The sequence below is a fragment of the Saccoglossus kowalevskii genome, chromosome 5 (assembly GCF_978046115.1).
Source record: "Saccoglossus kowalevskii chromosome 5, keSacKowa6.1, whole genome shotgun sequence".
In the NCBI taxonomy this organism is placed as follows: domain Eukaryota; kingdom Metazoa; phylum Hemichordata; class Enteropneusta; family Harrimaniidae; genus Saccoglossus; species Saccoglossus kowalevskii.
In genome coordinates this window covers 2,960,188-2,988,120 of record NC_140645.1, presented here as the reverse complement: position 1 = coordinate 2,988,120, position 27,933 = coordinate 2,960,188, and the positions used below count along the sequence as shown (strand labels likewise).

Genomic DNA, 27,933 nt, shown 5'->3' with positions numbered 1-27,933 from the left:
CAAATTTCCCTCGCTTTCACACCCAATCAATTTGACCCCGAAAGTCACGCAAAGCCACGCGAGAAATTGTGAGAACCGTCAACTATTCAAGATGGCGCTTCTTGCGAGGTAAGTGCTTACGTGACCCAATAAAATCGCGGAAAACGTCGGAAAACGTGTGTTTTCGAATTTCTAATACTGCTCGATATTGAAATGTTATGTTTTAAAACAAAATAGACTTTTTGCATTTGTTGTAAATGTGTTATGTGCTGTGTAAAGTCGGCTTTTTTGTATGACCTTAGTAAAAAGGTCAATGTACCGGCGTTGCTGCTTGTCTGGAGGAACGCAGCGCTCACTTTTGCTTTAAAGTCTATTCGTATGCTCATGGCTGGCTAAATTGTCAATTTTATTATTGTATTTTCACCGAATCTTGAAAACATTGTGTTTATATCATTGGTGCTGGGAAATAGTTTGTATGTCGGCTGGCTCCCTGCTGACCCACTGCGACCTCGAACGTCTACGTGTTGAATACAAATAGCATAATTCTTTTGGTTTTCTCAACAATTCCATGGTAATAAGAATCTCTTGATGTAAAAATCGCTCACGAAGTATAATCTGCTGTATTTGTTGTACCAACATTGTATAATAGTTTTCTATATACTGTTGAAACATTATTAGTCGTTGAGTGGAAACCCCGGAAAACACTAAACCAGTTGAAAAACACTAAACCTATTGAAAAAGACTAAACCTGTTGAAAAAGACTAAACCTGGGTGGGTTCTGTTTCATGTTTTCGCTTTCTTTTAATCAAATATTCACTGGACGATTATGGTACACCCATAATACACCCTTTACCTCGGGTTTAGTGTTTTTATTGTCAGGTTTAGTGTTTTTCGACAGGTTTAGTGTTTTCCGCTGTTTCCACTCAACGATTATTAGTCTTTATGATGGAGTGTTGAATTCAATTTATTAAAACTCCTTGGAAGAAATTAAAACTGTGGCTACATAATATAGTGAAAAAATTTACAATGTTCAAGTTACAGCATTTTGGTTCATTCGTGTTTGTAGAGAAATTTACAGCAGTTGCGTTCATGTTAGTCGGGACAAACTTGGGACCCACTTGATGGGTGCCAAAATCTGTCCCTCATTTATCGCATTCTCTAAGACAAGACGGGAACCGAGACAAAAACAACAGATTTTTTCAAGGTAGCGTAGGGGAAATAACACTGCTAAGTATTCTCGTCAGGGAAAACTATTGTTTTTAAGCTAGTCTGTGATTGGTTGCTGGCAATGTTTGGGGGATTTTGACCAATTCACTACGTTCAATTACCCGCCATAGACTCCGGTCAGTCAAAATGACTATTTTGAACTGTAGGCATTAATCAGCGATTCTGCCGGTGACGGAGAGATAGAATCCAGGTCAGGGGAAGCCCCATGACCTCAAGATTCTTTTACCCCTTATGTCACGAACCCACGTGACTGAGGCCACCTGGCAGTGCCACAGGTAGCTGTCCACCACTCTTAACTTCTCTTCGCGTGGAGTTCTGAGGCCTGAGATTTTCCTTCAGAGCCATCAAAATTGCTGAGACTGACCGCGTCACAGCAAGGTCGCGCATCCAGTAAACAAATCGGTTAGAGGAGTTGCGTGTTTTGCATGAGTGGAAAGTCCTCGTGCTCGGCTACCGGTACTTCATGTACCGGGACGTCGAGTAAGAGGCCCGACGGCGGAGGTACCGATATTTTTCTCGGTCTCCCCCGCTGATCGGAGGGCATCCTCACAGTCTGTTTTTTCAGGGGATGGTTTACCCGATTTTACCGGCTGCAGCGAGGCTGTGTCCCTAGAGGCTTTCCTCCTATGGGGCCCGTTGCGGGTCTCTTTGTGGACCCTTCCTCACACGACGCCGGGTTTGCCTCCGAGTTGAGGGCTTTGGTCGAAGGACTGTCGGGGCAATTGCGTCCCTGGCCGGGTAGATCAGACGCAGTCGGAGCGAGCTGTCTCCACTGTGTCCCCTCAGTGGGCAAGCAGGAAGAGACACGAAAGCATGTTTGCATTCAAACACGTCTCTTCCGGGGAACCCCCGTTCCCAGGCACGGCTCTCCCACTATTTTGGGGGGTGGCCGAGGCTCGGGCTAATTGCACCGGTCCTTCTCTCAGGGTTCTGCCCAGGTTGACAAGAGTGCCGGGCGCTCATTAATATTCATGAGCTAATTAACATACTTGATGTTTGTTTTGAGGTGTCAAGTCAGTGAACCCCACCAAAATCATGGTATGGCACACAAATACGCCATGAACAAAAAATAGACAACAATTGTAATGCTACTATTAACTACTTCTTATTTATTTCAGAGAAATACTTTTTTGTTACAAATATATATTAGTAGTCAGATGCTGTTATTGATTATGTATATATACTGTTGTTAGATGTAAAATAACAAACCCAAAATAAATACTGAAATGTGTTGTGTTGTCCATTTAATTATATTTTATTATTATTACTGTGTTTTTCTCTTACACAACAGGGTGGAATGAATAAATAAAATAAAACAAAATACACAAACTATTTACCTACTGTTATGTAAAATAATTAAGTTAGATAAATAAATAAATAAATAAATAAATAAATAAATAAATAAATAAATAAATACAGAAATAAATGTGTCCATAATATTATTTCATTTATAGTAAAGTTCATTTATTTCTTCGGGGAAATTCGTCGATTTTTTTTCTCTGCCCATTTTTGAACGGCGGCTTGGTAGTCATAACTGTCGACAGTTGGGCCGTCAATTGCGATCCGAACAAGATTATCCAGGCTGGTTTGGTTTAGTCGATTTCGTTGGATGGTTTTGACGAGCTTTAATTGCGAGAATGTTCTCTCGGAATCTGCAGTATGGCAAGGAAGAACTCGGTATATCTTCGCAAGTTGTGTTAAAGATGGAAAGACTTGCTGTACCATGGGCGATGTGCACAGATGGTCAACAATTGCGTCAGGCTTCAAATTCATCTGCTTCAAGATGGACTCCTTAGCGTACGTAGTGAAGTGTGTCCACTGATTCACTGCGTCAGACGATACATCGCGCTGATCGGGTTTCTGTAGAAAGTGTGCTGCCAGTGTTTTCACTGCATTGGTGCCATAATCAGGTGATTGTTCAGTTTGAAGCCGATGAGGATCAAAAATGCCAAATTGCGACAGAATACCGATGTCATCGGATGGGAATCGCTTCTCCAAATTGCTGACCAATGCGTTGATGTATTTTTCACGGATCTGCTCTTTCAAATATTTTTCATCATCGGCGCGCTCTTTCACTACGATGTCAGACTTCTCGAGATTTGTGATGAATTGTGGCAATTTCTGTAAATTGTCCGCATCTACTGACTTCATCTTTTGTATAGTAGAAATCGTGGACGTCACCAGCGGTTTTAGTTGACTATATTCGAATTCCCGCGCCTGGAACGCTTTGGAAAGACGACTGACGTGGGGCAGCAAATCACACAACAGCAACATTGTTGCAATAAATCGGTAACTGGATAAGAGGTGAAAAAAACCGACAGCTTTCACGTCACCACGTTCTTCTCCCTCTCGTTCCAAACTGACCAGGATACTGACATAGCTTTCTTTCAGTCTAGTTGTCGACATCTCGATACTTAGCCACCGAGTTGAAGACGGTTGGATGGGCTTCAAAACTTTTTCTCCTAGTGCTGTTTGAACTGCATGCAGGCCAGCCATACGTACTGCACTGTTGTCATAGTAGTCGTACAACTGCCGTAGAATTGTGTGGAATTTCTTAACAAATGGAACTGCGTTAGCTGCTTGACACGACGCAAGTTGGAGGCGGTGAGCGGAACAGTGAATGCCGATAGCAGTAGTTGCGAATTCCTGGAGTTTCTTCACAACACCGTTATTTTTTCCGGTCATTACTGCTGCGCCATCAGTGCCAATCCCAACGAGCTGGTGAGCATTAAGTTGTTTGCCTTCAATGTACTCGGCTACGTGTCCGGCGATCGTTGATGCATTGAGAGTGACGGTAGATGACGGCTGTGTGATGTCACTTGACTTCAACGGTTCTATCATTTTAAGAAATCTGACACACAGTTGCCCAGATTCATTCAAAAAACGACAGTTCAAAGTTAATTGTTCACTAACGCTGACGTCCGTCGTTTCGTCCAACATGATAGCAAAATACTCTGATTTCTTCAGTTGCTCAATAGTACTTTCTTCAATTGTGGATGATAATATTGCTAACATTTCTTGGATTGACTTGTCGCTGCAATACGTTGCATTCTTGCTGACTCGTAGATTTTCCTTCACTGACAAACCGAGTTGTGAAAGTAGATCTAGTACTGGCTCGAAGTTTGTTGTGTGCGGGATACGTTGTTTCGCCAGGAAATATAAAACGGTGAAGGCCGATGTGATGGCGTCTCTGTTGACTTCAGGTTGAATGATTTCCCCAATGTTTTGACTAGCAGCGGCTGTCAACTCAAGTTTCGTGGCATCTCGATGACCTGTTGTCTGTTCGTGCTCCTTGACAGTGCACAGTCTGATACGTCTGGATGGGGTTTTATTCCATGTATCTCGATCGTATGGACACATGTTGTACTTCTGACACAATTTGCAGTACATTCCCTCGCCAGGAATAAAATAAAGCCAGTCACGACCTCTGACCCACTCGTTTCGAAAACTTGAAGCTTGTTTACGCCGAGTAGGAGTCACAGATTTTTCACTGGCATCGTCGACTTTAGACTTTTTCTGCACTGGAAATTTGTTTTCGTCTTGGTCGACATTCTTGCGTTTACTCGAGGTTATAAATTTCAGCATAGTGTAAAGTTCAGCGTAATAGATTGCATCGGTAGATAAACAGTGTACTCTCGTGCTAGGCAGTGGAGGTTCTGATGATGTATCTTTCGTCTAACTTTTATGCACAGCATTTCATTTGCTGGCATTTTCACAGCTCGAATTTTTACTTCAATCACAGTGAAGTTTTAAATTCACGTGATCAGTCAGTCTCGACTTGGTGTGATCAAAAACTCAACGACCGGCAATCAACGTTTCACACTTCCATTGTTTGAATGACAGCTCACAAGTAGCGGCGAGCTCTGATCACTTGTCCTGGTAAAGGCGTGATATTTTTGCCGTCAGAACAATCACCGATCGCTAAAGAGGTGTCGAAACACCATAATAGAGAGTATAGCAACCCTATTCATTGATTTGGTCTTAACCAAAATCTAGACACCGGACGTCTGCAACGTGATCGCGTACCACCCAACCCAACATAAATGCGTACATTTCCAGTAAACAATAGTGCCGGTCGGCAACTTTTTGTGCCGGCTTTTTTATTCGAGTGCCGGACGACACCGTCCGGCGCCGTCCGGCGTGGGCAGAACCCTGTTCTCTGGATCCTGGGGCACTGAATGCCAAAGAGGTGCTGGCAGCCAAGTCTCCGATCTCGGGGCAGGGCTTTCAGGGCAAGGCACACGTTGCCCCCCCCCCCTACTTTCAGCCAGCTAGGGTTCGTCATGCGGTAACGGTAACAAATTTTTCCTTGTGTCCGGTCTCCGCTGTGGGTTTTGACTCCCTTCTTACCGACCCACAGGCGTCCCCAGAGGGAACCGACCCTGTCATGAGACGCACAGTCGAACACGCTCCCTCTCACATATTTAAAGTGAAAGGAGATGCAGTTCGCTCGCGTCGGATACAGCCGGTACTCCGGGCGGTCCCTCAGAGTCTTCCATCTGTACATGTATGACTCGGTGAGCCACGCTTTTGGGGTGAGGCGGAGTATCATCGATCCCTGTAATACGATGTATATACCCCCACCCTTGATCCTAAAGTGACCACCTAAGGTTGCTTCAACGCTTATGGGATCACAGCCGTCGGGATCCAAAGCAATCCCGTCGGCAAGTTTCTCCCTGTCCGCCTGAGTGCGGAGTGGGGCGCAGAGCACGCAAACAGTGTTGATGGGCGGCGTTGGTCAGCCGCGGAGGATGTAATGCTTAAGGCCCCCGGGTGGGGATAACATTAGGCAACACTTCCCACTGGACCAATCGCTACCCGGTCGGTGTGGTTTCGGGATCAGACCCCATAGCATGGGATGAGACCAAAACACCCCCAATCGGATTCCAAGGCTCCTTCCCCAGACCCCGGTCCCACGAATTTGGCAAACCGGGCAAAGGGGGATAGCCGCGTTCCATGGGTGTCTTTGCCAATTGAAGACGACCCATCCAGCCCTGAGGGCAGAGTTGCTTGAGCACATTATTATGCGTGACCAGCACTCTCTTGGCCAGGGCCACTACCGTGCTACGAGACGCGGCCTTAGATGCATGTGTTTTCGCCGACAAGCTGAGCCGGGGTATGTCCCCACCTCAGAGAGAGAGACTGGACATCCTCCACCCTCTTTGTTCAGGGAATGGTGGGTACAGTCTCGGAGCTTCGGAGTGCAATGAACCAGAGGGTTCAGATCGAATCGGCTAGCCAGTTGGTCCTGCCATGGGCAAACAGAGGGCACCCCAAGCACAGAAAACACAACGCCCTAGGGCGTCGTCTGCTAGCCAGAGTCAGCCAGGAGGCAAGCACCGTGTTCGGTGAATGGCCAGGTCACAACTTAGTGACTACTTCAGGCCTTGGGGAACTCACCTCATGGGGGAAGGGAGTACCCCCCCCCCTCGCAACTGCCGAACACATGGCCACATATCCCTGTCGTACACAGATTGCGCCGGTGTAGTCCGGTTTGGCGACGGCGGGTGACCGATACCTGAACCTTCCCAGGTGGTGACATCCGTTTACGGCATACCGCTGAAATCTCCATTTCCCCCTGTCAGTGTCTCCCCTCTTGGGCACTGCCAGGGGGCTCCCGCAAGGTGGAAGCAATCAGACAGGAAGTAGCAGTTTGCTGGGGAAAGACACCATACACAGGGTACATCAGCCGGAACTAAGGCCAGGCTTCTACCCAAATGTGTTCATAGTACCAAATCTACAAGTGGCAGGCGTCCAGTTTTGGACCTAGGCAGACTGAATCAGTACGTGCTCCTCGATCGGTTCCACATGGAGACACCATTCAGGCTTCTTCTCTCCATCCACCATTTTGACTGGCTATCCCCGCTAGACTTAAGCGGAGCCTACCTGCACGTACCGATGCACCCAGCGAGTTGCCATCTCCTTCGAATCGCCCAGCTGGGCCAAGTATTCGAATTTCGGGTGCCTCCCATTCGGGTTAGGCACAGCGCCCTACATGTTCGCCAGAGTGATGAAACAGGTAGTGCTGCTGTTTCACCAGATGTCGGTACACCTCAATCCGTACCCAGACTTCCGGTTACCAACAACCCCAGCAAGGGGTAATAGCCAAACACGTCCGGCTAACACAGGATTTACTTCACCAGTTGGGCTCGTTAGTAAATCGACAAGTCCCACCTCGACCCAACACGCAGTTGGTGTCCCTGGGCATGGAGTTTTGACACAGAGGTAAGCTTGGCTTAGCTATTTCAAGCTTATTGCTTAGCGCTAAGCAGCCTAGCCGAATGCCTAGTCAGCGTTCCCTCGGTGTCCCTCCGTGAACTAATACGGATCATCCAAATGATGACCTCGATTCGAAGGGTCGTTCCCCAGGCCGCACTACGCAGCAGCCCGGTATAACGCCGAGCTCTCCTATGGGGAACTAGATAGGCGGGTTTCGATCTCGGACCAAGTGAAGGAAGCCCTGTCCTGGTGGTCATCACTGGCCAACCTCGGACAGGGGAGTCCCTTGGGCCCGCTCGCCGCAGGTATGACTCTGGTAACAGATACCTCCCCCAGGGTTGGGGAGCGCATCTATTGGGCCAACAAGCCCAAGGATATGGCCCGCATTAGTTTCGGGACTACCATATCAACCGGCTCGAACTGAGAGCAGTGTACTTGGCACTACCACGCTTTCTATCCGTAGTTCGAGACCACAGAGTCCTGCTCCGCACAGGCAACGCAGCGGTGGTCTCCTTCAAGAAGGGGGGGACGCATTCCCCATCGTTGTCAGTCCTGGCGGAGCAAAATCCTCCTTTGGTGCCTGGAATACAATGTGGAGCTAACCACACACCACCTTCCAGGGGTGAGGAACAGTCTGGCGACGCCCTTTTAGGGCGGCTCAGTCTCCAGAACACTGAGTGGCTGATACCCAAGTGGGTAGCCTCCAGGCTGTTTCGGCTGTGGGACGGTCCAAGGTTGGACCGTTTTGCCGCACCCCGGAACACCAAGCTCCCGATGTACGTAACGCTCCTGCTGATCTCAGGAGCCTGGGCCAGGGTCGCTTTGCTAGCCCTGTGGACTCGCTTAGTTGTGTACGCCTTTCCTCCCTTCCCGCTAGTTCACCGGGCACCTGAGAAAACTTCGACAGGTGCACATCCGCATATTATCATGGGTTGCACCCAATTGGCCAAGCAAGGCCTAGTTTCCTCTTCTCTTGAAAATGCTAGTCGAAGCGCCAGCAGTGCTTCCAGACTTACCGGACCTGCCGTCCCAACCAGACGGCGCACTACCAACGAGCCCAGCAGGTATCACTTACATGCATAGAGGCTCCCAGTAGATACGAAAGCCTTATCTGAACGGGCTGCCAACGTCCTGGCCAGGGCGAACAGGGATTCCACCTACGCAGCCTACATTTCTAGGCTGCAAGCATATACTGATTGGTGTAGCAGAAGGGAGATTGATCCATACCATCCCTCTATTGGCCAGGTAGCAGGCTCCTTCGTCCACCTGTTTGAGGAAGTGGGTTTGTCCTATGCAGCGAGCGTTGGCTACAGGTCGGTCTTGTCCCCCACCACTCAGAATGTACGGGAACAAGACTAGCCGATTGTCCTATTATTAGGAGACTATTTACTGCTTTCCAGACGCCAAAACCCCATACAAGGGAGCCGCCCAATCAGCATCACTCAAATTTTTGTCGTGGAAAATAGTCTTCCTACTGGCCCTCGCCTCAGGTAGGCTCCGGTCAGAGCTAGGCGTGCACTGTCCTTCGCGGACGGTTGTGCCGCTTTTATGGACGATCAAGTTGTACTAAAGATACGAATTGGGTGTCTCGCCAAGAACCAAATCCCAGGACACGATCCTCAACCGATCGTCGTCCCCCGGCTGGCAAATATTGTCGGTCCGGAGGATCAGGAGGAATTGCTTCTCTGCCCGGTCCGAGCGCTGAGTTGCTACGAGAACTGTACCAGGTTTTCTAGACGGGGAACCAAACACGTGTTTTTGTGTTACGGCCCTGGCAAACAGGATAAGCCGGCTTCCCCGACTTCCGTCTCCAGGTGGATTACTGCGACTTTACTGGAGGTCTATATTACACTATCCTCCTCAACGTAGACCTTGCAGAGACACCAAGTACGAAAACATGAGGTCCGTGCGATTGCTAACTCGCTAGCGCTAGCGTCGGGTGCCCCCCTCAAGCACATTCTGAGGGCAGGTTCTGGAGAACGCAGAACGTCTTCATCAACTACTACCTAAGAGACACCCAATCTATTGAGCAGGGTCTCTTCAGGTTAGGCCCTGTCGTAGCGGGTCAGGCCTTGTTTGCTGACCCAGCCCGTACGGCCGCAGGGGCCTCTGCACATAGGCGATAAGTAAGTCTCGGCATTTTTGCGGGCAGATTGTCTGTTCCACGAGCACTTCCTGGAAGCTCCCAGGTTTCGCTTCTCTCGACCTACGCCCTCATGCGAACTGTTTCGGTCCTACTTCAAGCTTATCACCCCCGAATTCGGCTTCGGTCTAGCTTTCTCGGGCACACCAAACCCTGTCACCACAGCAGCATTGGCTTCTTGCTTTGGGGACAGCACAGGCAAGGTAAGACACCACCCTTCTTGGGTCTTAACTTAGGTTTTTTGGGTTTGTTTTCATCCCGGACTGGGGAAAAGTCTTTCATCGTTCTCCTTTTTTTTCTGTTTGCTCGGAAAAACCCGCCACCTATCGGTGTCTGACTCTGCCTACAGTTCAAAATAGTCATTTTGACTGACTGGAGTCTATGGTGGGTAATTGAACGTAGTGAATTTAGGCGAGGGTTCTCTGAACCCACCTATTCATAGTTCATACCCACCATAGACTTCGGGATCCCCCCAACCTCCCCATTCTTTCCGTCGCATTGGTCTAAGTCCTCGAGGCGGAGAGAAAGGAACCAGAGTGATAAACGGCTACCTGTGGCACTGCCAGGTGGCCTTGGTCATGTGGGTTCATGACGTAAGGGGTAAAAGAATCGTGAGGTCATGGGGCTTCCCCTGACCTGGATTCTATCTCTCCGTCACCGGCAGAATCGCTGGTTAATGCCTACAGTTCAAAATAGTCATTTTGACTGACCGGAGTCTATGGTGGGTATGAACTATGTGAATAGGCGGGTTCAGAGAACCTTCGCCTAAGTTTGTGACAAAGGCTTGACTTTAGAGAATGTTATTTGACTCCAACATGGTAGATGATACACATATGATGATAATAATTAAAATTAGGAACTTCTTTCAATTGTTTAAAATTGACTTCATAAAATAGTTTACTATTGTGCCATGAACAAATCTTTCACAAGCACAGACCATAGAAAAGGTCTATGTCACTGTCACAAGTTATGCATGTCAAATTCTGACCTTAGAAAAGGTCTATGTCACTGTCACAAGTTATGCATGTCAAATTCTGACCTTAGAAAAGGTCTATGTCACTGTCACAAGTTATGCATGTCAAATTCTGACCTTAGAAAAGGTCTATGTCACTGTCACAAGTTATGCATGTCAAATTCTGACCTTAGAAAAGGTCTATGTCACTGTCACAAGTTATGCATGTCAAATTCTGATCTACTTTATCACTCGGCAAATGAAAAATTAGATTCATCCCCATAGCGAAAATAAATTCTTAAAATTTATAGTTCTGGTAATATGCTTTTAAAAAGATTTATACATAGCTACAGTAAATAAATTTACAGATATAAAGTGTATTCACTGTCTTTTACAGGATAGCCAGGTGTCAGCCTTATTTGGGAAGATCTAGTATCATCTGTAGGTAAGTAGACATAACTCCAGATTCTGTGTCATCAGGGTTCTTTCTCCCAAGAAAAAATGCATAGCGCTGTAACTAATTTGCATACATTTACATAATAATTCTTGCATATTGTTTACATACCTTTCATTCATTAACAGAACTCATTTACAACTATGAATATTAATGAGCTCAGTGAAACATTCACAAAATACAAATGCTGCAGACTAAAAAAAAAAACAATAAATTATTGTTGCAATATTAATGTCAATTGTAAAACGTTAAATGAAACTCATTAGAAATGTTCAGCCAGAAATATGTTCATGAATTTCATGATTTTATTTACTTCAAAATCATTCTCCTTCAAAAAAATTGACCACGTAATTATTTGCCGTATTGTTGTAATTTATTACTCGTACCATCAACTTCTAAAACGTTTACATTTACAGTAATGAACGAACAAATAAAACTTCAAAACGATCATCATAGTTACGACGCGACATAACTTACTTTGCAATGTTATACACCGGTTATACCAATAATTCCTTTTACTCGGTCATGATGCCATGCAAAAAATGTTACATCTTTTTTTTTTATATGAAATGGAAGTAAAATCTGACTGATTTTTATCAGGAGTGATTATTTTTTATCTCTCGACCGCTTTGGTAAAAAACACAGACCCCCACCATGTTTGTGACACATTAGTTGACCGGCATGCGTCATTTGAGCCGATGGGTCAAGAATGCCATTAACCAATCAAAATGCCGTATAGTAATGCCGATAGAACTCAAAGTTTTCTGAATGGTGGTGATCATAAAAATTACATTGCGGAAGTAAAGCGATGTCGTAGTATGGTGTGTTGGCATCGATTTCAGTTAAAAACTGCATGATGGTTTTCGAAAGAGGTGATTAGCAATTTTTAAAAGGTAAAGTAGGTCTTGAACAAAAAGCTTTTACATGATTTGCGATAACAGTTCAAATGTATTTTACCAAATCACGCAATAAACACGTTTTTTTTTCTTGAGTAGCGTAAACTGATCTTGAACTCCACTTTTACTATGTTATATCAAGGTGAAATTGATTTTGAAAGAATTTTAGTTTTCAATCTAAAGACTGTTCTATCCCAGAATGTATTTACTTACGAGGTGCTAATTTTCACGAAATTGACTAGCCGCTACCTATCGTGCGACTAGCTCTAATCCACGACTGACAGGATTTGTGACGGTTGGTATGTAATTATATAATAACAATCGAACAATAGTCCTGGTCGGAAGAGTTTCCATGGTTGTCACTAATTTTGAGTGCCGGTCAGAGCTGGCAGCGCGGCAAACAAACCTATTGCACATCTGCTATTGGCATGTCAAATATGAAACCAAGCGCCAAGGTCAGAACACATATCGCCAAGGTTCCAAGTAAAGCGCAGAGATTCACAAATATAGTGCCAAGCATCTCAGCGCTTAAAAGCCCTTGGGAGCACCCTGGTCGTGAATACAAATATCATTCCTTGGTCATATAGGATATAAAGTATGCCATGTCCAGCACATGATGCACTATTCTCGAAACAACGCCACATTTGGAATAGTTCAGTAGACTTTCATTTACCACATAGATCCTGGCATCTCTCAAATCTCACAACTGGTGGCCTTGTATATGCATTTAGAAAGTAAACAAATTGACAGACAAGGATTTGGTTGACCTACCGGATTCGGCTGATACCCCGCCCTGGGCGATCTTATGGAGGATTCGTTTTTTTTTTAGAAAAATGTGGACCAAAAGTTCGCCCGGCGATGTTATGGCAGATATTACGAAGCCCATCTTGTCCGGAAAAATAACCCTGCACTGATAAAAATGGTCTCGCGTTGACCAAATATAATCATGCAAAGTATAAATTCAAAGCGTTTTAATACATTGGTGAGAGATCGCATTACGTTAACAAGAAGGAAAAGCAAGCCAAAGTCGAAATGCGGTGCATCATGGACATGACACAACACACGCTGCGACAACCGAGTAATCAGCGAAATCATTTTGGGCGCAATTGAACTTCAAGTACTTCTTTACAAACTGTTGCTGCCCGGCGATACTGCTGACATCAAGTGTGTGTTGACCGAAGTTTGACCCCAAGTCACGCACTGAACTGGCGCCTTACCGTAGCAACCTTTTTCTTTCGTGCTCCGCGTGTCCGCCTAGTAAAATTGTTTTTATATCCGACGATACTGTAATCACATAACTTGTCTGCAACTCTGGCTTTGAATATATCAACATCGTTTACTTAGTGCGCTGCTTTTCTAATGACGCAAATTTGTTTACAATATTGTACCGGCTCTGAATATTTCAACTTTGTAATGCTTTCATAATAATTACGCAAACTCAAGTAATTTATATTACTGACTTTATAATGCATTACACTCGTAATAATTACACAAACATAAACATGGGCGCATTTAAATCATAGTAGTCAGGTGTCTTGTGATTCGTCAATGTTCCCAATGGTGAATTATTTTATTCGAAATGAAGTGAATATGTATTATATATATAAACTCTGGGCAGCGCACTTTGATTGCATTATTCGCGTACATTTCGAATGATCTCTACTAACCATGTGTTTGAACACATGGAATGTGGTTTGAATTACGTGCGGCATTGGGCAATGACCTCCAGAATTCACGCGCTGATATTTAAATTTGGGCCACCCAGCTTCACCCAAATTAATAGTTACCTATCATTTGTTCAAAAAACCTGTCAACTCTCACAAATACCACGAACGCGAAGAGTTTACTGAAAGGGAACGTCTTTTTTGGACAAAAAAAAAACATGTCAAATACAAGATTATGTCAAGGTTAGATTTCTAGAATGTACACGACCGCTTAACTCAGTGTTTTTTAATAATCATGTGAAACGCAGGAGACATTTTAGTTCGCCAATTTCCTGTTTACCGATCTTGAACTTTTTGTCAGGAATGCGATACAGACAAAGATTAAACATTAACGATACCTACCGTTGTCAAATCAACCAAGAGGCTGAATCAGGAAGGCTTGTGTATTTCAAAATTCGTAAATAGTATTCATTTCAAGCGCAGACTTTATTTGAGTGTAATAAACTAAGTTGAATGTATTCACGAGCCATAATACTCGTACCTTCTAAAGTTATGACTTTTTTACTCTTGAAATTGGTGATAAATACTTGCATAAAATACAAACATATACCATTTTTCATGCAACAACAATTCGTATACAGCATTGGATTTATTGAATTTTTACGCGTTTCGACTTCACAGTGAATTATTTTTTGCGTCATATTTGAAATAGCGCGCTCGATGCAAGATGTCGGACGGGAAAATTGAGGTCTGTAAAAATGTTTGTTGGTTCAGTCAAGCATTGTGTGGATCAAAACATCGCCCGCTATTTGAAACATTGCCCATGGGGGCGGGGTTTAGGATGGGCGGGGTATCAGCCGAATCTGGTAGTAACTGACATAGATTCAAACTAAGAACACTATAAAATATCTTCTAAATGTTTGGCTTATACTGTGCTCTTGCTGTCGCTCACAAATGTCGTAAATTACGAAATTCAGACAAGATTTACAAACAAAATAAATATCTATTAGTAGGATTTACGAACACATTTTGTACAAAATACCCTCGCAAATCGCCCTCATTTAATTGTCAAGACTCGACTGTGATCATCACGCGTGTTACGGTTTGAGTGATTGCCATTTTAACAATGTCCCATTACTTTTAAGATTGCAACAATTGTTACATGGTGATCGCGATCAACACGGAACTGCCACTGAATATACTTTTCCACTCTAAAGTTATTTTGGTGTCATCGCACATGCGTAGTTTAGTCGACATGTGTTTCAAGATACCCCGCGACTTTACTCTCAGTATGGGACGGTTTCATGTCGCCCTTATCAAACACGTGATTTGTTTATTTATTGAAAATGGAGACTACGTCAAAAAAGAGCAGACAACTGCTCGACGAGTATTTTTCACGACGAGATGGAGAAACTGCTAAATCGTGTTCAGAACCAGAAACCCATGGGTGTCCTAACCCTGACAGCACCAAGAAACCGAAAGTTGATCGTACTGCAGCACGATTTCAGAAATAATGGAAAGTTAGCTGCGGTTCCGTAGCTCTTTGGTGCGACATACAATCTAATTTTGCCCTACCAATTTCATTCGGACGTCTTGTTTTTATTAGCTCCGCTGTCGACTTTGTCGAGCGGAGCTTATCATATGAGTGATTGTCCGTCGTCGTCGTCCGTGTCAATGTTTTACTTTTTCGACTTCTTTTTGAAAACTACAAGCCTGAATGCTTTGATACTTGGTGTATATGTACATTGGGTAGACCTCTCTTAGGTTTGTTCATTTCATGTTGATATCTTCAATTCTCTAATTTTGGTGAATATTTTTGTCATTTTTGGTAGAAAGTGATATTTTCGACTTCTTGTTAAAAACCGCAAGTGCAATTGCTTTGATATTACATATATAGGTACTACATGTGGACCTCTCTCAGATTTGTTCATTTTGTAATGATATCTTTAATTCTCTAATTTTGGTGAATATTTTTGTCATTTTTGGTAAAAAGTGATATTTTCGACTTCTTGTTAAAAATCGCAAGTCCAATTGCTTTGATACTACATATATAGGTACTACATGTGGACCTCTCTCAGATTTGTTCATTTCGTGATGATATCTTCAATTCTCTAATTTTGGTGAATATTTTTGTCATTTTTGGTAAAAAGTGATATTTTCGACTTCTTGTTAAAAATCGCAAGTCCAATTGCTTTGATACTACATATATAGGTACTACATGTGGACCTCTCTCAGATTTGTTCATTTCGTGATGATATCTTCAATTCTCTAATTTTGGTGAATATTTTTGTCATTTTTGGTAAAAGTGATATTTTCGACTTCTTGTTTAAAACCAATAGTCCAATTGCTTTGATATTACATATATAGATACTACATGTGGACCTCTCTCAGATTTGTTCATTTCTTGATATCTTCAATTCTCTAATTTTGGTGAATATTTTTAGCTCCGCTGTCGACTTTGTCGAGCGGAGCTTATCATACGAGTGATTGTCCGTCGTCGTCAGTCCGTCGTCCGTGTGAATGTTTTACTTTTTCGACTTCTTCTTGAAAACTACAAGCCTGAATGCTTTGATACTTGGTGTATATGTACCTTGGGTAGACCTCTCTCAGATTTGTTCATTTCATGATGATATCTTCAATTCTCTAATTTTGGTGAATATTTTTGTCATTTTTAGTAAAAAGTGATATTTTCGACTTCTTGTTGAAAACCGCAAGTGCAATTGCTTTGATATTACATATATAGGTACTACATGTGGACCTCTCTCAGATTTGTTCATTTTGTAATGATATCTTTAATTCTCTAATTTTGGTGAATATTTTTGTCATTTTTGGTAAAAAGTGATATTTTCGACTTCTTGTTGAAAACCGCAAGTCCAATTGCTTTGATATTACATATATAAGTACTACATGTGGACCTCTCTCAGATTTGTTCATTTTGTAATGATATCTTTAATTCTCTAATTTTGGTGAATATTTTTGTAATTTTTGGTAAAAAGTGATATTTTCGACTTCTTGTTGAAAACCGCAAGTCCAATTGCTTTGATATTACATATATAGGTACTACATGTGGACCTCGCTCAGATTTGTTCATTTTGTAATGATATCTTTAATTCTCTAATTTTGGTGAATATTTTTGTAATTTTTGGTAAAAAGTGATATTTTTGACTTCTTGTTGAAAACCGCAAGTCCAATTGCTTTGATATTACATATATAGGTACTACATGTGGACCTCTCTCAGATTTGTTCATTTCATAATGATATCTTTAATTCTCTAATTTTGATGAATATTTTTGTCAATTTTGGTAAAAAGTGATATTTTCGACTTCTTGTTAAAAACTGCAAGTCCGATTGCTTTGATACTATACATATTGTTCATTTTCTAATGATGTCTTCTATTCTTTAATTGAAATGTGCATTGCTAACATCGGAGCTATCTCAGCCGACAGGCTGCTTGTTTTTGTTGTTGTATGTCGAACATGGGCCGGCCAGTGTCTGTCACGTAAATAATGCGGTCGGCAACATAGGGCTATGATTCCACAGCTAATGGAAGGTGAGACAATGTTAGCGAATCGATAGAAAATCGATCTTAGCATTGAGATCAAGTTACAAGACCGAAAGTTACTTTAGTTCGTTTTTCACTTTAATTCAGAAATTTCGATGAAAATAAAGTCATTTTGTGTCGTCATAAACGTCAACATGCGGGTTTGCATGAGCAGCACGGGAGATTACTTCATAATAATATTGATTGGCATAGAGTTTTTTTTCTGAGAAATTTCCCGTGAAAATTTATTCACAGGATGACTTGTGTTCTAGGCAGTGAACTTAAAAAGTGAACTTTTGAATGATGACTATTTTCCCCATTGTTAACAATGTGAGCTTATCATGAATATGTTTAATTAATACTGAGTTATTCAAATAAAGGTTCTGGTGTCTACATTGCATATTTTGTTGTGATGTTTTGTTGTACCATCATAAATGGTACATTTTGTGGAGCAGACTGCCTAATTTGATGTCATGAAATTACACACATAATTAGAGCTCAGGTTGCACCAGCAAGCACCATTTTCAGCATGCTGTTCTTGTTTTCGGCGGACGACAGAGGGGACACCTTCCTCTCCTTCTCTCTTCCCCGTTGTGCTCGGTCGCGGGAAAATGCTCCGTAGTTTCCAGACAAAGTTTACTAATACTTTTTTTTCTTGATTAGTAAATTTACTATTACCTAGCAAATTCCAGAGAGAGCCCAGCTTATATTTGACACTCTTGTAGAAGATGTTGAGCACAAGTCTTTATCAAAACTTAACATTTCTTTGTGTGTTAATGATATGGTGTGAATAAGCACTAACTTAAAATATATATTGAGCAATACAAAAAATATTTTCTTTTAATTATTCTCCAAACAGTGATAACAGATCACAATGCATATTAGCTTGGTACATTTTGTCTAAATAGTAGTCCAACTCGTGTCTGAAAGCCATTAATTTGAATTTGGAGATGAACACATTTAATTGAGTTCATTTTATGTTAATGTATACTGGTTGTTTTTATTGCAGGATTGCTCCTGCTACCACTACATCAGCTCCAAGTAAAGTACCACTATATGCTTTAGAGGATAAAAAAGAAAAAGAAGAGTTTTATGAATTCCAAAATGAAACATTCTGGAACAAGCAGTATGCGCTTGGCCGACCTCGCTCACCTTTCTGGATTTATGATGTAAGTTATTCCTATTTCACTGATCTAGCAGTCTAATGTCAGATGCAGCATGAATTTACCAATTGGCAGTTGTTTTTAATATAACAAGGCCAGGTTCCTTTCCCCGAGATTCTTCTTCTTTTTTAGCCTTTCAACTCCCTGTAGAGCATAGGCCATCGTCAGTCTCCTTCCACTCTCTTCTGCTCTGGGCTAGTCTGGTGATGGTGTGCCCCATCTTCTTCATTTCCTGTTCCCATGTTCTACACCAGGTGTTTCTTGGTCTTCCTCTATTTCTCTTCCCCTGTGGATTCCATTGCAATGCCTTTCTAGTGATGGTTCCTGGCTCTTTCCTTAGTGTATGACCAATCCAAGTCCATTTTCTTTTCTTCAGCTGATTTGTGGGAGATATCTGGTTTGTTTGTTCCCAGAGCTCTTGGTTACTAATCCGGTTTGACCACTATATATTCCCAGTATGTTTCTTGGGCAACAGTTTATAAAAAAGGAAATATTCTCCTGATCCGTAGCAAAAATCCAACTTGTTTAAGATTTTGAGTAATAGGGGGAAAAAACAATATAAGATCACAGTATTTATCAAATGTGTTGCATAAACTTTTTATACAATGTGATCTTTTCTTGATAAATTAACGTTTGCTCTGGGTGAATTTTGTTTATAATTGATATCTTTATTTGTGTCGAAGGTTCCATAATTTGTTGTAACTAAATTGGTGAATGGTTAGCCAAAGACCAGACTGGTGTATGGCCATCTGCCATAGATTCATTTTGTATTGCTATTCTCTCTAGCATATTTTAATACAATTCAACATGCTGTCATTTTATGTCCTTTGCTGTACACTACATGTATACCAATTCTGATTTAGCGCATGTTTTTACAGGCACTTCTAATTTTACCAAGATAAAGTCTTTAAGAAGAATCCAAAATCATGCTTTGTGAGAAATATGGCTATAAAACTTGTATGATGTTCTGTACCACATTCAGAAAAACATGAAAGTTAAATAAACTTGTTATCTCATCCCTTGTTATCTCATAAGTTACATGCTAACATGATTCATTGTATTTTGGTTACAGCCCCAGCTGACAGCAATATTATCTATAACCCACAGAGCAACAGGAGCTATAATGATGTGCTGTAAGTACAAAGAAAACTTACTATTGTTGTTTTCATGGATGTGAACTAACTTGATATGAATGAGTAATACAAGAGAGATGACAAAAAATAAAAATGAAATTATCTCCATTATCTTCAGCATTTGCTTATTCAGTCTGTCTGCAGTCTTCTTTGAACTTGCTTTTGCTTGCAATTTTATTTCTGCAGTCACTTGCTCATCATGTAATCATATCTTATCAGTTACAAGTTTATCATGACTAAGGCAAAGGAATTGGTGCATGTGCATATTAGTAATGTTAATGTTGCCTTCAGCAGCCTTGTATAGCCTTACATAGATTTTACACTAATATGTTTTTATAGACAAATGGTTTTTATATGATGGATGGATTATTGTTTTTATGGATCGCACAATTGTACGATTGATAAAATATTTGTCCAAAAAATAATAAGATGGTACTTTTGCAACAAAACGTTTATCAAAACATAAAAAGTTTGAAAAGAGAAAATTAAAAATTCTTCTGTAAACTAAATGCTCATTATTATTTTGGTCTCTGAATAAGCTGAGTCAGCAAAAATATTGCTGAAAGTGTTGTCGTATATTAAGGTGGTCTTTTATATACAGGTTGTTCATGCATAAAATTGGTCACTATAGCAGGTAGTCTGTTATATAGAGGTGATTACAAACAGGTTAATGTAATAACTGATTCTTTGTTTATTTTGCAGCCATTGCTACATTTGCTGTAGGAATGAATGTTTTACCACATGACTTCATGTTTTATGTTGACTGGGTCAAAGGTCTAGAGTTACCATGGTGGGTGTACTATGCAGGCAAAGCCACTATTGCATGGCCATTGATGTACCATTTGGGCAATGGTGTTAGACATCTGGTAAGTCAAATAAAACAAACTGACAAAGTTGCACAGTCTGCACTGATGATAAAATCTACTTTGCATCAGCAAGTTTCGACATCAACTAACTTACCATCCCCATGTACTTCTATACTGACATGACTAAATACCAAAAAATACCTTTTTTTTACTTTGAATCTATTTTCGCTGAAGGGATGATTCAGTGTAAAGAAAATCTAGTGAAAATTCATTTTATTCCTATATTTTATTTTCAAAAATCAGTGTACATAAACTTCATACAAAGCAGCTAAAATTTTAGCTAAAATGCAATCAAAATAAGGTTATACGAATGTCTTATTTTGACCACTGACACATGTATATAAAGTTCAGTTCTTCTCGGTGAGCCGAAATTATTGCCGCACTTAAATGACTGATTTCACAAATGCTAATTCAGGCAGTTGATCTAAATTGTATTTGAGTTAATGTGAATTAACTTAAAAGGCTGTACCTGATAGGCTACCTGATAGGCTACCTGACAGGCTGTACCTGACAGGCTGTACCTGACAGGCTGTACCTGACAGGCTGTACCTGACAGGCTGTACCTGACAGGCTGTACCTGACAGGCTGTACCTGACCCTGAAAGGCTGTACCTGATAGGCTACCTGACAGGCTACCTGACAGGCTACCTGACAGGCTACCTGACAGGCTACCTGATAGGCTACCTGACAGGCTACCTGACAGGCTACCTGACCCTGAAAGGCTGTACCTGATAGGCTACCTGACAGGCTACCTGACAGGCTACCTGACAGGCTACCTGACAGGCTACCTGACCCTGAAAGGCTGTACCTGATAGGCTACCTGACAGGCTACCTGATAGGCTACCTGACAAGCTGTACCTGACAGGCTACCTGACAGGCTACCTGACCCTGAAAGGCTGTACCTGATAGGCTACCTGACAGGCTGTACCTGATAGGCTACCTGACAAGCTGTACCTGACAGGCTACCTGACAGGCTGTACCTGACAGGCTACCTGACAGGCTACCTGATAGGCTACCTGACAGGCTGTACCTGATAGGCTACCTGATAGGCTACCTGATAGGCTGTACCTGATAGGCTACCTGATAGGCTACCTGATAGGCTACCTGATAGGCTGTACCTGACAGGCTACCTGACCCTGAAAGGCTACCTGACAGGCTACCTGACAGGCTACCTGACAGGCTACCTGACAGGCTACCTGACAGGCTACCTGACCCTGAAAGGCTGTACCTGACAGGCTACCTGACCCTGATAGGCTGTACCTGATAGGCTACCTGATAGGCTACCTGACAGGCTACCTGACATGCTACCTGACATGCTACCTGACAGGCTACCTGACAGGCTACCTGACCCTGATAGGCTGTACCTGATAGGCTGTACCTGATAGGCTGTACCTGATAGGCTGTACCTGATAGGCTGTACCTGACAGGCTACCTGACAGGCTACCTGACAGGCTACCTGACAGGCTACCTGACAGGCTACCTGACCCTGAAAGGCTGTACCTGATAGGCTGTACCTGACAGGCTACCTGACAGGCTACCTGACAGGCTACCTGACAGGCTACCTGACAGGCTACCTGACAGGCTACCTGACAGGCTACCTGACAGGCTACCTGACCCTGAAAGGCTGTACCTGACAGGCTACCTGACAGGCTACCTGACAGGCTACCTGACAGGCTACCTGACAGGCTACCTGACAGGCTACCTGACAGGCTACCTGACAGGCTACCTGACAGGCTACCTGACAGGCTACCTGACAGGCTACCTGACAGGCTACCTGACAGGCTACCTGATAGGCTACCTGATAGGCTACCTGACAGGCTACCTGATAGGCTACCTGATAGGCTACCTGACAGGCTACCTGACAGGCTACCTGACCCTGAAAGGCTGTACCTGACAGGCTACCTGACAGGCTACCTGACAGGCTACCTGACAGGCTACCTGACAGGCTACCTGACAGGCTACCTGACAGGCTACCTGACAGGCTACCTGACAGGCTACCTGACAGGCTACCTGACAGGCTACCTGACAGGCTACCTGACAGGCTACCTGACAGGCTACCTGACAGGCTACCTGACAGGCTACCTGACAGGCTACCTGACAGGCTACCTGACAGGCTGTACCTGATAGGCTACCTGACAGGCTACCTGACAGGCTACCTGACAGGCTACCTGACAGGCTACCTGACAGGCTACCTGACAGGCTACCTGACAGGCTGTACCTGATAGGCTGTACCTGATAGGCTACCTGACAGGCTGTACCTGACAGGCTGTACCTGACAGGCTGTACCTGATAGGCTACCTGACAGGCTGTACCTGATAGGCTACCTGAAAGGCTGTACCTGATAGGCTACCTGATAGGCTGTACCTGACAGGCTGTACCTGACAGGCTGTACCTGACAGGCTGTACCTGACAGGCTGTACCTGACAGGCTGTACCTGACAGGCTGTACCTGACAGGCTGTACCTGACAGGCTGTACCTGACAGGCTGTACCTGACAGGCTGTACCTGACAGGCTGTACCTGATAGGCTGTACCTGATAGGCTGTACCTGATAGGCTGTACCTGACAGGCTGTACCTGACAGGCTACCTGATAGGCTACCTGACAGGCTACCTGACAGGCTACCTGACAGGCTACCTGACAGGCTACCTGACAGGCTGTACCTGATAGGCTGTACCTGATAGGCTGTACCTGACAGGCTGTACCTGACAGGCTGTACCTGACAGGCTGTACCTGACAGGCTGTACCTGACAGGCTGTACCTGACAGGCTGTACCTGACAGGCTGTACCTGACAGGCTGTACCTGACAGGCTGTACCTGACAGGCTGTACCTGACAGGCTGTACCTGACAGGCTGTACCTGACAGGCTGTACCTGACAGGCTGTACCTGACAGGCTGTACCTGACAGGCTGTACCTGATAGGCTGTACCTGATAGGCTACCTGACAGGCTACCTGACAGGCTACCTGACAGGCTACCTGACCCTGAAAGGCTGTACCTGATAGGCTGTACCTGATAGGCTGTACCTGATAGGCTGTACCTGATAGGCTGTACCTGACAGGCTACCTGACAGGCTACCTGATAGGCTACCTGATAGGCTACCTGACAGGCTACCTGACAGGCTACCTGATAGGCTACCTGATAGGCTACCTGACAGGCTACCTGACAGGCTACCTGACAGGCTACCTGACCCTGAAAGGCTGTACCTGATAGGCTGTACCTGATAGGCTACCTGATAGGCTACCTGACAGGCTACCTGACAGGCTACCTGACAGGCTACCTGACAGGCTACCTGACAGGCTACACCTGACAGGCTGTACCTGACAGGCTGTACCTGACAGGCTGTACCTGACAGGCTGTACCTGACAGGCTGTACCTGACAGGCTGTACCTGACAGGCTGTACCTGACAGGCTGTACCTGACAGGCTGTACCTGACAGGCTGTACCTGACAGGCTGTACCTGACAGGCTGTACCTGACAGGCTGTACCTGACAGGCTGTACCTGACAGGCTGTACCTGACAGGCTGTACCTGACAGGCTGTACCTGACAGGCTGTACCTGATAGGCTGTACCTGACAGGCTACCTGACAGGCTACCTGACAGGCTACCTGACCCTGAAAGGCTGTACCTGATAGGCTGTACCTGATAGGCTGTACCTGACAGGCTACCTGACAGGCTACCTGATAGGCTACCTGACAGGCTACCTGACAGGCTACCTGACCCTGAAAGGCTGTACCTGATAGGCTACCTGACAGGCTACCTGACAGGCTACCTGACAGGCTACCTGACAGGCTACCTGACAGGCTACCTGACAGGCTACCTGACAGGCTACCTGACAGGCTACCTGACAGGCTACCTGACAGGCTACCTGACAGGCTACCTGATAGGCTACCTGACAGGCTACCTGATAGGCTACCTGATAGGCTACCTGATAGGCTACCTGATAGGCTACCTGATAGGCTACCTGATAGGCTACCTGATAGGCTACCTGATAGGCTACCTGACAGGCTACCTGACCCTGAAAGGCTGTACCTGATAGGCTACCTGACAGGCTACCTGACAGGCTACCTGACAGGCTACCTGACAGGCTACCTGACAGGCTACCTGACCCTGAAAGGCTATACCTGATAGGCTATACCTGATAGGCTGTACCTGATAGGCTACCTGACAGGCTACCTGACAGGCTACCTGACAGGCTACCTGACAGGCTACCTGACAGGCTACCTGACAGGCTACCTGACAGGCTACCTGACAGGCTGTACCTGATAGGCTACCTGATAGGCTACCTGATAGGCTGTACCTGACCCTAACAGTCAGACCAATCAGAGCAGCTTGTTTGTTTTTTCAACATACCAAATTCTAGTCTGTCTCTGCAACCCAAACCCTCAAAATTAACCAAACTTAATATACCAATGGTAAAAATAGTGTATGTACATCCACTGAGTGGACAGTAATGCACATTTTATAGTAAATCTTTGTTTTTATTTCTTTCAGTTCTGGGACATGGGATATGGTTTTGAGATGCGTAACTTGTACAGGTCTGGCTATGCTGTATGCTTATGGTCTGTGGTTGCTGCATGGGGACTAGCTGCTATCCCAATCAGCTAAATATATTCATGACATTCAGTATTGCAATGAATTAATGCTGACAGCTGTGGATTCCTAGATAACTGCAAACTTTGGTCAGATTTGGTTAGAAAATCAACATAGAAGTTGTCACAAATGAATAATAAATTTGCTGATGTCTGTCAGTTCAGTTTTTTTGGAGCAATTACAAATTGTTATATAGATTCAAGCCTTGAACATTGGTATTCTCAGAGAGCTCAGTTTTAAGGTCAAAGTTTCTAAAAATGCTTTGGACTGATTGAAATTGTGCATAAAGTACTAATAAAGGGAATCAAGACATTTGGGTGGGCATTGAGGCAGTCACCTCCACTGCCTCTGTGAATTTAGAACTCTTTCTACACAAGTTATGGACATCACATAATTGGCATTCTATTTGACACAATCTTTGGTACAGTCATTCATCAAAATATTCAGTTATTGTATTTGCTGATAGTACATTATCATAGCTGTTCCCTACCAATACAGAAGACAAAATTGCTCACTAATTATACCTGAATCACATCTTAATAAAAAAATATCACCAGACGCAAAATAAGATAATTCAATGATGTGTATATTGCAAGTCTTGGTTGGGCATGCTGCCACACAGATAATCACTGGAAACCAGCTGTCAGCATCTGTAATTTGCAATAAATGACCAAGTTTTGTTTTGTATAAAAAGACCAGTGTTAGATGCACAGTACTTTATGATGGTTACTTGCTTGTTAGTATTAAACACTAAGTTAAACATAGTCTTGTACAGTTTTCCAATATTCCTGCAACAAATGTTTTCTCAAGTAAATCAACAACTTTTACAAAAACTGAGATGAAATTTTTACCAATAAAATTCTATTCATGTTAGCTGGGATGCACAGAAATCTTGATAGAAAACATTCATTTTGGAATGGGTTGTGAGCCACACCCGGCAGTGGCTCTAGATAAGAAACCTGTTATGGTGCGTGTGCTCACTATTTTGATTTACTTATTTATGATCGTAGTGATGGTATTCTGGCACAATTCCACAGAGGATTTTTTTTGTAGATACTAGAAATTTGATGTCCTGATTATTTTCGCCAAAATCTATGTACTGTGATTGGGAGTGTGTTCCCAACGTGATTGTCTTGATGTAGATGGCTTAAGCTAAAAGTTAATAAAAGTGGATTGTCTTGTATGTATAGTTTTGTGTGTGTATGATGCAGCACCCATGAAATATTGCAGCCATCTTACTTGCTTCATGTATACAGTATACAATTTGACGTACGAACAAACTGGTTGAATCAATACTTCAATAGTATTTCTCAAGAAATGTGGTTATAAATGTGCATTTTTAGTAAAGATTTTGTATAGAGGTGGCTGACATGAAATCAGTATCCCACCTGATTTTGAATAGCAATGAAATCCTTATCCATCATGTTAAAAATCCAATCTGCTATCCCCTGAAAGGTAAAGTACAGTTCATGGAATATTTTTTTATTTTCACAAGTCTGATGGAGCATTTATGGAAAGTTCTTGCTTAGTTTCTTTGTTCTCAACAATCCCAATTTACTATGATAGGACTGTTTTGACTCAAACCAACAATTTTCAGATCAAAAATCTGTGTGAATGCATAGTCACTGAAGCAGGTGGTAAGGTTAGCTGTGTGAATGCATAGTCACTGAAGCAGGTGGTAAGGTTAGCTGTGTGAATGCATAGTCAATGAAGCAGGTGGTAAGGTTAGCTGTGTGAATGCATAGTCAATGAAGCAGGTGGTAAGGTTAGCTGTGTGAATGCATAGTCAATGAAGCAGGTGGTAAGGTTAGCTGTGTGAATGCATAGTCAATGAAGCAGGTAGTAAGGTTAGCTGTGTGAATGCATAGTCAATGAAGCAGGTGGTAAGGTTAGCTGTGTGAATGCATAGTCAATGAAGCAGGTGGTAAGGTTAGCTGTGTGAATGCATAGTCAATGAAGCAGGTGGTATGGTTAGTGTGTGAATGCATAGTCAATGAAGCAGGTGGTAAGGTTAGCTGTGTGAATGCATAGTCAATGAAGCAGGTGGTAAGGTTAGCTGTGTGAATGCATAGTCAATGAAGCAGGTGGTAAGGTTAGCTGTGTGAATGCATAGTCAATGAAGCAGGTGGTAAGGTTAGCTGTGTGAATGCATAGTCAATGAAGCAGGTGGTAAGGTTAGCTGTGTGAATGCATAGTCAATGAAGCAGGTGGTAAGGTTAGTGTGTGAATGCATAGTCAATGAAGCAGGTGGTAAGGTTAGCTGTGTGAATGCATAGTCAATGAAGCAGGTGGTAAGGTTAGCTGTGTGAATGCATAGTCAATGAAGCAGGTGGTAAGGTTAGCTGTGTGAATGCATAGTCAATGAAGCAGGTGGTAAGGTTAGTGTGTGAATGCATAGTAAATGAAGCAGGTGGTAAGGTTAGCTGTGTGAATGCATAGTCAATGAAGCAGGTGGTAAGGTTAGCTGTGTGAATGCATAGTCAATGAAGCAGGTGGTAAGGTTAGCTGTGTGAATGCATAGTCAATGAAGCAGGTGGTAAGGTTAGCTGTGTGAATGCATAGTCAATGAAGCAGGTGGTAAGGTTAGCTGTGTGAATGCATAGTCAATGAAGAAGGTGGTAAGGTTAGCTGTGTGAATGCATAGTCAATGAAGCAGGTGGTAAGGTTAGCTGTGTGAATGCATAGTCAATGAAGCAGGTGGTAAGGTTAGCTGTGTGAATGCATAGTCAATGAAGCAGGTGGTAAGGTTAGCTGTGTGAATGCATAGTCAATGAAGCAGGTGGTAAGGTTAGCTGTGTGAATGCATAGTCAATGAAGCAGGTGGTAAGGTTAGCTGTGTGAATGCATAGTCAATGAAGCAGGTGGTAAGGTTAGTGTGTGAATGCATAGTCAATGAAGCAGGTGGTAAGGTTAGCTGTGTGAATGCATAGTCAATGAAGCAGGTGGTAAGGTTAGCTGTGTGAATGCATAGTCAATGAAGCAGGTGGTAAGGTTAGCTGTGTGAATGCATAGTCAATGAAGCAGGTGGTAAGGTTAGCTGTGTGAATGCATAGTCAATGAAGCAGGTGGTAAGGTTAGCTGTGTGAATGCATAGTCAATGAAGCAGGT

At 43.3% G+C, this 27,933-nt stretch overlaps 1 protein-coding gene across 1 annotated transcript; it reads left to right on the top strand.

Moving 5' to 3' along the window:
• LOC146742806 (succinate dehydrogenase cytochrome b560 subunit, mitochondrial-like) lies at positions 1-24,983 on the top strand. Its single transcript, XM_085499056.1, has 6 exons — positions 1-108; positions 10,918-10,965; positions 18,085-18,244; positions 19,311-19,371; positions 20,074-20,237; positions 24,727-24,983. The coding sequence occupies exons 1-6, from the start codon at positions 92-94 to the stop codon at positions 24,838-24,840; spliced, it is 564 nt and encodes a 187-aa protein (XP_085355182.1). The 5' UTR covers positions 1-91; the 3' UTR covers positions 24,841-24,983.
• Positions 24,984-27,933: the final 2,950 nt, after the last annotated feature.

Excerpts from the sequence above, each read along its gene's own strand:
- LOC146742806 (XM_085499056.1), top strand. Across the intron at positions 18,245-19,310 it reads CACCTTTCTGGATTTATGAT|CCCCAGCTGACAGCAATATT; the intron begins GTAAGTTATTCC and ends TTTTGGTTACAG. Across the intron at positions 20,238-24,726 it reads GCAATGGTGTTAGACATCTG|TTCTGGGACATGGGATATGG; the intron begins GTAAGTCAAATA and ends TATTTCTTTCAG.